The following is a 12,264-nucleotide window of genomic DNA, read 5'->3' on the forward strand; positions in this document are numbered from 1 at the left end:
TGCTCTCCACAATGATCAATAACAGCGAACGGATGGTCAAAGTAAGGTTTCCTGCACGCCTCGACGTAAGAGACGTAAGCGACGCCGCGTCATAGCTCCAAAGCTCTTGCCTCTGGACCGACAACTTTTTGGAGCTGGAAGTGAACCGCATTCCGGAGCTATGACGCGCCGCCGCTGCGGTGTGAACAGGAAAAACCGGCGCTTTTCAGGCTCTAGCTCCCAGCAGGAGCTGGAAAAGCGCCGGTGTGAAAGGGGCATTAGTGGCTGCAATGAACCTGTTTTGCACTGCACATTTCTTCAAAACGGGGTTGCAGGCTCAGTGGTGGCGCCAGAGATTTTCTTTTGGGGGTGCTGTGGGGTAGCTTGACGTTTCATAAAGGGTGCTCAAACATGTAGGGTTTCCCATGAATGTACCGGGCGCTACAGTGGAACTTTCTACTGCAACACTCCCCACGCAAATACACAGTACACCCGCGACTGTTACAATCAGTGGCGTCGCCTGGCCTTTTCTGTAGCCCTGGACAATTCTCCCTCAATAATATAATACATTAACCGTGCTTTACCTGAACCTCATCATGACACTACAGAGGACGGCAGGATTGTAATTTCCCGTGTTCAGTGAATGCAACAGAGGCAAGCACCGGTGCCAGCAGGGACCGTGTTGTTAGCATCTGGTTAGCTAGCTACACTAACAGACATAAGGAGCTGTTTGTTCCACAACAAGCTGGAGGAGAGTCCTCTCCTCTCAGACTGAGAGGCTCAGGTGAGCTAAAGGACTCTCTGAGTGTTTAGATAGTTAACTTTAGTCTAAGTTATCTCAGTGGGTCTCAAACGGTTTGGTCACTCACGAATTATGTAAAAGATTATTTCCGAGGCACACCTTCATATGATCATTATAGTTATAAAACAATAAGAGAATAAATGAAAAACAGTTATGAAATACTATATGACAGTAAAACAAGAATACAGTTTAAAAGGGGAGTGATTTGTAAAATATCCATAAAGAAAAAGAAAATCTGTTTACAGTTCTGTTTCATATGGGTGTTGAGAGATGTATCCATAGATCTCTTAATGTTGCTCTCAAAGTGCACCAGATTGATGCATTTAACTTCAATATTTAAAAAAAATCTTCCCGGGGGAGCATGCCCCCGGACCCCCTTAGAGGATGTTAGGTCCACTCCCCACTTGTAAAAAATAGAACTTCATCCCTGCTTACACCTATATGCCATGAGCTGATTATCGAGCCTTCATTGTAACAGTCGCGGGGTACTGTGTGTGCGTGTGGGGATTGTTGCAGCAGAAAATTCCACTGTTGCGCCCGGTACCTTAATGGGAAACCCTACATGTTTGAGCACCCTCTATGAAACGTCAAGCTACCCCACAGCACCCCTAACAGAAAATCTCAGGCGCTGCCACTGTGGGCTAAGCCCCGAATGTTTCCAGGTCCAGGAAACTCTCTCTCTCGCTCGTGCACGCACACAAAATGGCTCGTTCCACACACACTGCTTGAATGAAACACAGAGACCCAGACGTACTTGTACTGTACTGTAGCATATTATTTTCGAATAAATATTTTTTCAAATTATGAATTTTTCTTTTTTTTAAATGTTGTCATAACAATTTTTCCTCCTGGTCTCTTGCTCCCCCCCTGTCATGCCTCTGCGCCCCCCACTTTGAGAAACACTGACTTAGTGTTTGCTTCCTACAGTCTCTCCTAACCTTCCTGTCATTGCTTTGTGCTGATTTGCACACGTAACAGGGTTTTTATTCTTGTTCTTCTCTTCCAGGAACACGGTGGCCTTCTCCGAATCTTCCCAGAAGGGAAGGCCCAGTTTGCCGATATCGAGCCCAGATTTGACCGCCTGCTCCTGTTCTGGTCCGACAGACGGAACCCTCACGAGGTTCAGCCCGCCTTCGCCACCAGGTCAGCATCCAGTCTGCACACTGCACACGATCAGATCATCTGGCCTGATGTGCTGTGACCCATTGCTCTAATTGTCTCCGCAGGTATGCCATCACGGTGTGGTATTTTGACGCAGATGAGCGAGCCAGAGCTAAAGAGAAGTACCTAACGGGTAGGTTCATGTGTACAAAATAGAGATGTCTCAATACCAGACGAGTCGATACCAATACAATTAAAAAATTATCTATATCAATTGGATATCCCAGTAAAAAAAAATAACAGGATATCCCATGTACTTCTCAATACACTCCTTATTTGATTGTTTACATACTGGTTCCTGTTAGCAAGCTGAAAGGTTATAAAACCCCCCTCTCTAATAAACCTTTTTTTTATTTCTGTGAATGTTTCTTTTTCCAAACGACTTGACAACCTGTGATTTACAAGACTAAGATGTAACACATTATGATACTTTTATAACTTAGCACATTTTTATTTTTACTGAATAAAGCGTGAATGGACCATAATGCAACTCTATGAAACCTCACCTGCTGCTGACGGCTAAGGTTAGCTAGCTTTCCTCCTGCCCATTTCAACACAGATTAGTTGTACACACAGTAGCATTATCAGTGGGAAAAAGTGTGTCAATGGTGAGTTCACTGCCCGGGATGATGGTACTAAGGATTTTTACTGTAACATCACTTTTTATATCATTGGCATCAATTTGGTAGCTAAATATCTGTTCTTGTGACCTCCCTAGTCTAAACTACACAACCCTGTTTCTATTTTTATTTTATTTGTATATAACGTCTCATATTTGTGTGTTTCCTCTGTGCAGGTGCAGGAGAGAAAGGAGTAAAGGTTGAACTTGGCAAACCCTCAGACCCTAGCTAGTGGGAAGCCTGCATACCAACAGCCGTTAAGTGCTCTGTTCGAAGAAAGTGGCCTATAGAGAGCATGTGTGTGTGTTTTACATGGCAACAGCAGACTTTTTGCGCGAGAGTGTGGAAGAACCATTTTTATGGAGACAAAACAAACAAAAACAGTGATTTCTGCTTGTTTTCAGCAAACCGGGGCAGCCCAGAGGACCTTGAATGTCATGACATTGTACTGAAAGGGATTGTGTGTTTTTGTTTTGATTTCCCTTTCACCCCTTCGTTGGAGAGCGCTTACGTTACAGCTGACATTTTCATAAAATCAACGGGGGTTAAGCTCCCAGAGAATCTACACCTTTTGCATATTGGTTTTTACAGTTAATTCCTAAAGGTACAGTGTTCTGCATATGCTTATCGTGGTATGCTTTTCACATGGAATCAGCTGTTATGAGCTACTGTATTGCAAAGTTGTACTTGAGGCTGCAATAATATGAGGAATGATCTAAATTAAAAACACGCTTTTTCTGACTGAAATTGTTTGGTCTTAGTTAGAATTCAATCATTTCACAAAAGAGGTTAAGTGTGATTTTTGGTTTTGTTTTGGCTACTCTCTTAATAACAAATCATTTGAGTAAGCACAGATTTAAGGAGCAGCATTCACCTGCCTCTCATGTTGTCCTGTTTGCACTATATGCAGTTACATGCTGCCTCCTGCAGGCCTACAGTGAATTGCACTGATTTTCTGGACCCCAGCATAAATAAGATTATTCACACTGAGAAGTGAGAAATAAGACTTCAGCATAAAATCAATTCAAGTGTCTTAATCCCCAAGTATTACCTTCCAGGTTGTTTTCACTGCTTTAAAGAATATAGCATGTAACAAAGATCTTTTCCATGACAACCTCAAACTTTAAGGCCCTATTATGCTCATTTTCACATTCATATTTGTATTTTGGGCTTGTACTGTGAAATGTTTCCATGCTTTAATGTTCAAAAAGCTCTCTATTTTTCTCATACTGCCTGTGCTGCAGCACCTCTTTTCACCCTCTGTCTGAAACCAGAGCCTTAGCTGGCCAGTTCTGTTGCGATTGGTTAACCAGTTAATGTCCCGTCCCGCCCTAAAGCCTATCACATACATTTTGTTGGAGCGCTAGCCAATAGTAGCGCCGCTGTTGCGTAGGGATGTCACTATGTTACAGAAGTAAACAAAGGACTACAATGGAGGTGTTTCAGGCAGGGGGGAGTGTGTGTGGCAATTGTTTTGCCTTTGCAAACTATTGACATGCACAAAAACCTACCTGACACACTACAGGAAAGCGAAACACCCAAAATATTAGGATCCCTTTATACAAGTACACAGTGAGAATGTTCCAATATTGTAAATGGGCAATAGATCAATTTTTTTATTTTAAAGCATAATCGCTTTTTTAAGTTTATGGCTAAATTATATATTTAGTGCTTTAATCTTTTTAAAAAGGCTCATCAATAAAATGGGGAGAAGTGCCAAACATATCAGGCCTGCTAGTCGTCTTCTGCACAAAAATATAATAAATGTTACTCTTACTGATTGAGTATTAATGTAACTACAATGTTCTAACTGTCCTTAATAACAGCCGGTGGTTTAAGGACAAATGCTTAAAAGCCCAAGAACCTGTATGTTTGTTCTAACTAGTCTGTCTTAATTATATAGATGATTTAACATTAAGTAGTGTTCATTCACAATTAAGCGTGGTGTGATCCATGATTCAGGTCAACAATAATATTCTGTAGAGTAACGTATGAAAACGAGCAGTGGTATCAAAGTATTGGTGTATTCTTCAAATTGAACCGCATCTTGCGCTGCATTTTAACTGTCTTTTAATATGAATTAAAACTCTTATATAAACACATCTGCATGAAAAAAGAATACAGTACATAAAATAGTAAGAAAGTACATATTACAAAAGTCAGGAAATATATTAAGCAGTATTCAATATAAACTATACAATGATAAGGTTTAAATGCAGTCAACGTTAGCTCACATTGTACAAAGAATGTGCAAAATTAGCGTCCCATCAGTGGACCTTTATATACTGGCAGAAAAGTCTGTTCGTTCTTCTCTAGACAAAATAGAAGACTGAATGCATCGAGTAAACGGCGACTTTTGGCCCCATGCGCCTCTTCAACAAGAGACTGTGCAAAAATATACAAAGCCAAAGGCCAGCAGGAGTCGCTGGGATCTCCGGTCAGTAATGGCTGAGCTCCTCAGGAGGAGGTAGGGGGGGGGTAAGTGTCGTCTCCTCCGATGTAGGCGCCAATGCCGCTGCTGCTCTGGCTCCCCCACTCGTAACTGTCAGCAGCCAGACTACAGAATCCAATAAACAAACAACAGTGTCATTTGACCTCTACCCTTTGCTACAATTCTACTTCCTGTATTATTTTGGTGGTTACATCGTGGTGCTTTTACCTGGCTTGGATGTTCTGAGGCATTACGCTCCACGCCAGGTCCTCGTCGCTGTCATAACGCCGGGGGTTGTCGAAGAAATAAGCCCTGGAGGAGAAGCCATGACCGGGAAGCCCAGAGCCACTCTGCAGGACAAGCCGCAGGCAAATAAGAATATAAATGTAAGTAGTCTTACATTACTTAAACTTTGGACTGTACATCACATCGTTTCTAACCTCATGGCAAAAATGTTTTGTTTTTTTATTATCTTTCATATTTTTACTGGACAGAAACAGACATTCTGTGTAGTTGAACAACAGCGTGTTTTATCTGCTTTCCTATATATTATCTTATGTCCCCTCAGATTTATCTTGTGACCCCTGACCCTCATGTTGTAAACTGCTGACTTATGGCGCATTTCCACTGCAGGGCAAAGTGTATTTGCTTGACTCACCCTGTCTAGGTCAGGCTGCCGAACTCTGAAGAAGAAAACCAAGAGAGTAGTGGGCAGCAGCTCCCATACAAACAAGATCACCCCAAAGACGATGTAGCCAGTGTTGCCCAGAGTCAACTGTAAGTCTGCCTGTGGAACAAAAACACATCCACTATTCAAACAGCCAACTCTTTTACCCTCACATGGAGAATTACTGTATAGCTTGATTGCAACCATTACAAGGAAAACAAAGAGTAAACACATTTTTTTCAGCTTTCTGCGATAACAGCCAAATAAATGAGTCAACCAATGCTCTCGGAAAAAGCATTTTCTTTTTACATTAACTCGTACATCTAAAGGCATTTGACAGCTGGTGGTTCACCTGGTCTGAAACGTTGTACCAGTCGTAGTCAAAAGAGCTAATGCTCTTGCTTGAGAGTCCCAGGACGACCAGATTGTAGCAGGCCCTGGACGAGTATAGGAGGATGACGATGGCTCCTATAACCGTCACCTGGCACACCGACGTCCCCTGTAAGGTTTGAAGAGTTTCATCAAGGGAACATTTGTTTAATCTTACAGAAACGACATGGTAACTGAGGGTAAAGATAGCGGAAATACATTTTGAATATTAAGGCGTGACCTTTTATTTTGTCGTGAAGTAAAACCAGTCTTGCATAACACTGTGTTGCTAGGAAACTATGACCGTGTACAAAGCAGGATTAGGTAAAGAAGTGCATCTTCACTCAAGTGTGCTATTATTAGCTGTGGACAATACATTGTAATGCCACTTACACAAATCACTTTCTGTTGATCCCAGAGGGTTAATCTACTAATTATATCTTCCTTTTCACACATGTCTCTCCCTTGAGTAGTATGTCTTACTTTTGACTCCAAGTATATGTTGGCCAGGGACATCTTAGCGAGTTTGTAAAGACACAAGGAGAGCGACACGGCACACAGCACAAACAGTGTGTCGTTGATGGTGACCCTCACAAGCACGAGGGTGTGGGCTTCTGCAGAGGACATCCTCACCAGCAGGGCACACACCAAATTCACTACTAAGAACACGAGGCTGATGAACAGGAAGAGCAGGTACAGCGGCAGCCTGTGGGTCAGGAGACATGTTTTTAGTACTGTAGCCAAGTTAGTAATATAATTTAAAGGGCAAATTAAGTGTTGTAAATGCATGTACCTGTATTTCAAAAGTTCTGGTGCATATTTTGACTTTGCCTTGAAAACAACCTGTGAAAACAAAAATCAGTTTCATTATGCAAAATGTGTCATGTTATTTAGGCCACTCATTTTCACTTCTGTATTCTCACATTTTAAAGAAACAAGACACATTCTTCTGAAACAGGAAGTTGTTTGGGATACACAATAGTCTCACAGCACACAGGAACATTTACTGTAATACTTATGAGTTGCTCACTCTCAACTCACAACTGGGACTCAAATCAGCAAAAAATGATTAGGCTTAAAATAAATTTAGAGGGCAGAGGAGTAATTATTTGATATTTGTATCAAGTATGCAGATTAAGGAACTATTTGCTGCTTAGCTAATCAAAATGAGTGTATCTTTTACATCAATAGGCAATATTATGTTGACAGTGATAATAGGGTTCTAGCCATATTTGATATCAGTGATTATTAATATTGTCATTAAATGTATTCAAAGCAGCAGGTTAGTGTTGATATCTATTATATCATATTATGGATTTGATTAACTCTTTAAATGCTAAACTCTTATTCAACGAGAAAGTGTAATTAAAGAGTTATTTAACTAGTTGTTAAAGTTTAGTTTCACAGATTAAAAGTTAAAGGTCTTGTTTTACAGATCTCATTGAGATCAGACAGCGTGGGACCAAACCATTTCTTGATAATATAATGATATTTCATGAAGTTATTCAAAGTATATATACAAAAACCATGTTGTATTTTGGTTTCAGGCAATAATTCACATGATGGTAGGTTATGTTTAAAGATCCCCTAAAGACAGTATGGCAGATACATTACTCTGGAATAGTAAGGTGCAGTGGATGTTTCCTCTTCTAGTGTCAAACTCAGTACATACATCAATCTGCAGCACCAACATGAATGTGAGGCAACACACATACAAAGGGTTTGAGTCGAGGGGGACTTTCAATCCGAACTCTTTAGTACTCCATTATAAAAATGCTGTTCTGCCATGACAGAGAACGTGCAGACTATGACGCACTGCTGTCACTAGCACCCGCGCGCTGCTAATTAACTCACCTGTGCGAAGTAAAGGTTCATGAGGCTGAGGGTGAAGAACTGGAGGCAGACAGGGAAGCAGTACAGCAGCCAGAAGGGAAAGGGCCCCAAAGTGTTAGCTGTGACAAAGTTTTTGAAGTAGAAGGAGAAGAGGACGGTGCGAAGGGCCGACCACAGCAGGCACAGCGACAGGAACACGGTCTGGTAGCTGAAGCGCTTGTGTCGGTACCGCAGTACCAGCCAGAGCTGCACGTAGATGAAGATGAAGAGGAGGGAGTAGAAGACGGTGTACACCACCGTCAGGCCCAAAGTGACGAAGGGGGGGACTGCCGGGCTCAAGGTAGGCAGAGGCTGCGACTTGTCCATCGGTGACTGCAGCTCCTTCTCCTCCGCCTGGGCCTCCATGAACCTGCTCTCCCTGGCCTGGGGAGGAGGGAGCGGAGCGGCGTGGAGGGGGACTCGATGCCGGGGTTAGCCGCCGGGTGTCTGTCGTCACAGAGCGTCCCGCGGAGTGGAGGTTGTAAAACGAAAGATATAAAAAGAGGAAATACTAGTGCGAACGCTGCTGTCAGGTTGAGGATGGAAGAAAACAAGGCTAACTTCCTGCTGCGGAGCCTGAGACAGCCAGAGAGCGAGGCACATGATCAGGGTAGATGAGAATGAGCTGTTTGTCAGCGGCAGAGGGCAGGAAGCTGCTCCGGGCTGCAGCTAGGAGCTCCGTCAGTGCAGGAGGACCAGCCTCCACCCCTCCCGCTCCTTACGTGACGCGACGCGTCAGCTGACGCACGCTACTGTACCTTTAACCCTGTGATGGAGCTTCCCACCGCCACTGATCCCACGAGAGCATCTCAGAGCTGTGAGTTTACTTTCATTGTATTAAGGTGATTGAAACGTATATTACATACAACATCTACATAATTCAACACTGGAGGTAGTAAACATTATTTACAACAAATCCATATAGGCTACTGTATTGTAGACTGCCTACTTGTATTGGTAGGGAAACATTTAAACAAAAGGGTCAAAACATATCTTAAGAAGATTATGTGTTGTAGCAGTAATTTGCTGTAAAAAATAGATGTTACAGTTCTTTCAAAGATTATTAATTATTAAACGTGTTCAAATTAAATAGCTACAATGTATGTTTAATATTAACTCGTAAAAGACTATGTAAAAAGGAGTACTTGCCTATTCAGCACTTTAAAAAAGTGTGGTGTCTTGCAAGAGATAGGGTTGGATGTCCTGTTCACCCCTCACTAGAGCAAATATTCTGATTAACACAATATTAACTTTGCTACAAAGTGTCTTGGAGTTTTTGATGTCCCTGAGATGCCCCTGAGTTCCCAAAGTTCAGCGTATTAGACTTGGCATGACAACATAAATAAAGCAGAGGAACATATTCCAACTTTTTTTAGGGATAGGATTCAAGCTCCAATCTTGATCCTACAAATTGAAATCAGTTGTCTTTTTAATTATTCCCTCTCTCCCTTGCAAACACCTTCAGCACTCACACCTTGAGTTTGTAACACCTCATGACATCATCAGGTTTCTTTTGTTTGACTTTAGAAAGGTCCTCCAGGACCAAGGAATACAATGTATACCTGTTTTCACTGGGAAATGAGTTCTCGTCGTGATGAATAAACTGATCTTTTTTTATAAAGTTCCCCTTTAATTACAACCAAAAATGTGATTATGTTTCCTAAAATAAACGTATCTTCTGCACACAAACCTCAGTGAAGTTTGTTATGGTAGAAGTGGCCCGGATTTTGTTTCACAGAACTGGGGCATGTGAACATGAGGAAGGCCAAGGATGGAGGTCACTATGCTCACCTTTGACTGCGCTGATAGTACATTAATCTTTTTGCAAAATGGAGACACTACCAGCAGGCACCACACAAAAGAGCATTCTGAATGGTCTTTTCTTTCTGCAGATTAGTTGTATATTTAAAGGTGGGGTAGGTAATTTTGGAGAAACCAGCTCGAGTGCGCTAGAATTTGAAAATACACAGCCGGAAGAAATCTGCTACTTCCTTACAGAGCCCCTCCTCCAACACACACGAACGCGCACATGACCAATGAGGGCACGAGATAAGTTTGTGCACAGATGGAAGGCTGACAGGCAGGTAGGCCATCCAGTTATTTTAGCCGGGCCGGCTAAAATGATTGGTCGTGCTTTTTACAGTACTACGGCTTCCACAGATGACATTTTTTTAATGGATTTTTTGTCAAAGCACTTAAGATATTCATTGCTATCGGGTTGTTAAGAGCATTTCATGGAATATAACAAAAAGTGTATCTCGAGCCGGTTTCTCAAACTTACCTACCCCACCTTTAATAATGGCAGTTAAAGCTGGTGGAAAAATATACATTTAAAATAATGCAAAAATATGCAAAATATTGAATGCCTATTTTTTGCAAGTGCAGTGAATATGGACAGTATTATTAAATAGTGTATTTATATGAGGTAAATGATTGTTATTGGGTTTACTACTTTTAGTTTGGAAGCAATGTTGTGAATTCCTAGAAGTAGTGATTAGTACGTTTGCTATTCTGATAACAGTGAACACAAATAAGTCCTCGCTATTTACCATTCTTTGAATATATTTCAGAGTTAATAAAAATGACATAGACATCATGGTGTTCATGTACTTTCCTTATGTAAATCAATGTATATTAAACCATGAAAACATTTTAAATTCATTGTAGATTATACTATGAAAGCTCAATGCAAACTTTTGTACAGATGACCAGAAGGTGGCACCCTAAACTATATAAAGATGGAAAGGCTTGGAGGGCTCGAAAGTTGGACAAACTATGGAACTAACAAGTCAAAAGAAAGAAACACAAAGAAGGTGAACATTCAATATTTAAATGACCTTTGTCTTTGTCTGTGTGTGTGTGTGTGTGTGTGTGTGTTTATATGTCTGGGAGGGAGGGTAGGGTTTGTTTTATTCTATTTTATCTTATCTTATCTTGTTATTATTTTTAGCTTACATGTGTTTTCTGCATTTTGTATATTTTGTAAGTAATTACTTTTATCTCATTTTGTTTCTCTGTACTTTCAGTTATTTCATTTAAAAAAAAAAAAAAGAAAAAAAAGTTGTGCTTGTACATGTTGTGTATTAACATCAATACAAATTTGATCACAAAAACAAAATATTTAAATGACCTGATTGTTCTCCTTCCAAAATACTATTGTATCCAGTAAAATATATAAAATCATTTTAAGGTATCCAGAAAATGATGTTAATACCGCTTGTACATTTATTAAAAATAAACTTGCTTCTAGATCAATTCAGATGACTTCTCTCTTTGAGGCATTTGACAGAAAGTAGCGGTGGCTATGCCCTTCAGCCTAGTACTACTAGGCACATTGTCTGTATAATTTGGAGCCTTTACATGGAACCTTGTACGAACATATGCAGATGAGACAGATTTAGACATACAGTTAAGCACAAACATAGTAGATGAAATAAAAAAACTTGTTTGGTGTTTCACAAGCCCCATCAAATGTTGAAATGTTCAGTACACCACACAGCTGTTGCTGCTTAGAAAAACTCATCTTACATTCCTATCAGAAGAGAGGCTGGAAATGGAGAGTTTTCCCTGAGGGTGACGCTAAAGAAAAGGCTGTGGAGAATCACAAGGATCTGTCTCCATGGCAGCGTCAATGTGACCTGTACATTTCACAGCAATAGGACCATTACATTACCAATACAGTATTTAGGCCTGAGGGTGGTGCAAGAGGGTAGCTCTTGAAGAAGCTGATCCTCTAGATTACAAACTATTATCTTGATGACTCCTTACATCAAATAACTGTATTATTAGTTATTGCCTCTGTTTGGAAGTGAGCAATTTGATCAAATTAATTCAGACTTTAATTATTTTATTTTTAAAATCCAGTTATTCAAAAGCAAAAATAAGAGCAAAAATCAAATGAACATAATTTAGTGCCACAAAGACACATCGTTTTTCATTCTCACATCTTTACATGGGCACCAAGTTTAACACAGACTAGTTTAAAATAGTGTTATGTGGGTGTTTACCAGTAAGGGAAGGGGCCATGACACATCATCTGTTCCTTCGCCTTCAATATCTCTTGTGCAATGACATCTTGGCCTGCTGGTGGTGTAAATATTTAAAGGTCAGGGTTTCTCCAAAAACAATATTAATCATCATCTGCAGGTCATTGTCCACACCGAATGTAGTGTAAATATTATCATTCATGTAGAGGTTATTTATTATCTTGTTTTCTTTTTCAAAGCACGTTGTTATGGACCAGAGTTTGGATGAACTTCATTTTCCACTCCAAACAAAGAGGTCAGAGGTCACACAAAATCATTAGGACTCCTGGGGACCGTGAATACCTGTGTTAAAATGTCATGGCAATGTGGCCAACAGT

At 40.7% G+C, this 12,264-nt stretch overlaps 2 protein-coding genes across 2 annotated transcripts in view; one reads left to right on the forward strand and one right to left on the reverse strand.

Moving 5' to 3' along the window:
• egln1a (egl-9 family hypoxia-inducible factor 1a) overlaps positions 1-4,287 on the forward strand; it is a 33,182-nt gene extending 28,895 nt beyond the window's left edge. The window contains 3 exon segments of the mRNA XM_034152704.1: positions 1,788-1,924; positions 2,008-2,075; positions 2,739-4,287. Of these exon segments, the coding sequence (XP_034008595.1) occupies positions 1,788-1,924; positions 2,008-2,075; positions 2,739-2,794 (261 nt within the window). The 3' untranslated portion in view covers positions 2,795-4,287.
• Positions 4,288-4,614: 327 nt separating this feature from the next.
• On the reverse strand, positions 4,615-8,533 carry gpr137ba (G protein-coupled receptor 137Ba). Its single transcript, XM_034152703.1, has 7 exons — positions 7,884-8,533; positions 6,823-6,872; positions 6,513-6,735; positions 6,013-6,159; positions 5,652-5,780; positions 5,222-5,343; positions 4,615-5,119 (listed from the first exon to the last, which is right to left on the reverse strand). The coding sequence occupies exons 1-7, from the start codon at positions 8,265-8,267 to the stop codon at positions 5,020-5,022; spliced, it is 1,155 nt and encodes a 384-aa protein (XP_034008594.1). The 5' UTR covers positions 8,268-8,533; the 3' UTR covers positions 4,615-5,019.
• Between the last annotated feature and the right edge of the window lie 3,731 nt (positions 8,534-12,264).

This window comes from Trematomus bernacchii, unplaced genomic scaffold (assembly GCF_902827165.1).
Source record: "Trematomus bernacchii unplaced genomic scaffold, fTreBer1.1, whole genome shotgun sequence".
Lineage (NCBI taxonomy): Eukaryota > Metazoa > Chordata > Actinopteri > Perciformes > Nototheniidae > Trematomus > Trematomus bernacchii.

What these genes read in the sequence shown, in the direction of transcription:
- gpr137ba (XM_034152703.1), bottom strand. Translation starts at nt 8,267, where the DNA reads ATGGAGGCCCAGGCGGAGGAGAAGGAGCTGCAGTCACCGATGGACAAG. An exon ending in GGTACAACGTTTCAGACCAG is followed by an intron (nt 5,781 to 6,012) that starts GTGAACCACCAG and finishes TTTGTTCCACAG; the next exon opens with GCAGACTTACAGTTGACTCT. An exon ending in CCTCAGAACATCCAAGCCAG is followed by an intron (nt 5,120 to 5,221) that starts GTAAAAGCACCA and finishes TGGATTCTGTAG; the next exon opens with TCTGGCTGCTGACAGTTACG.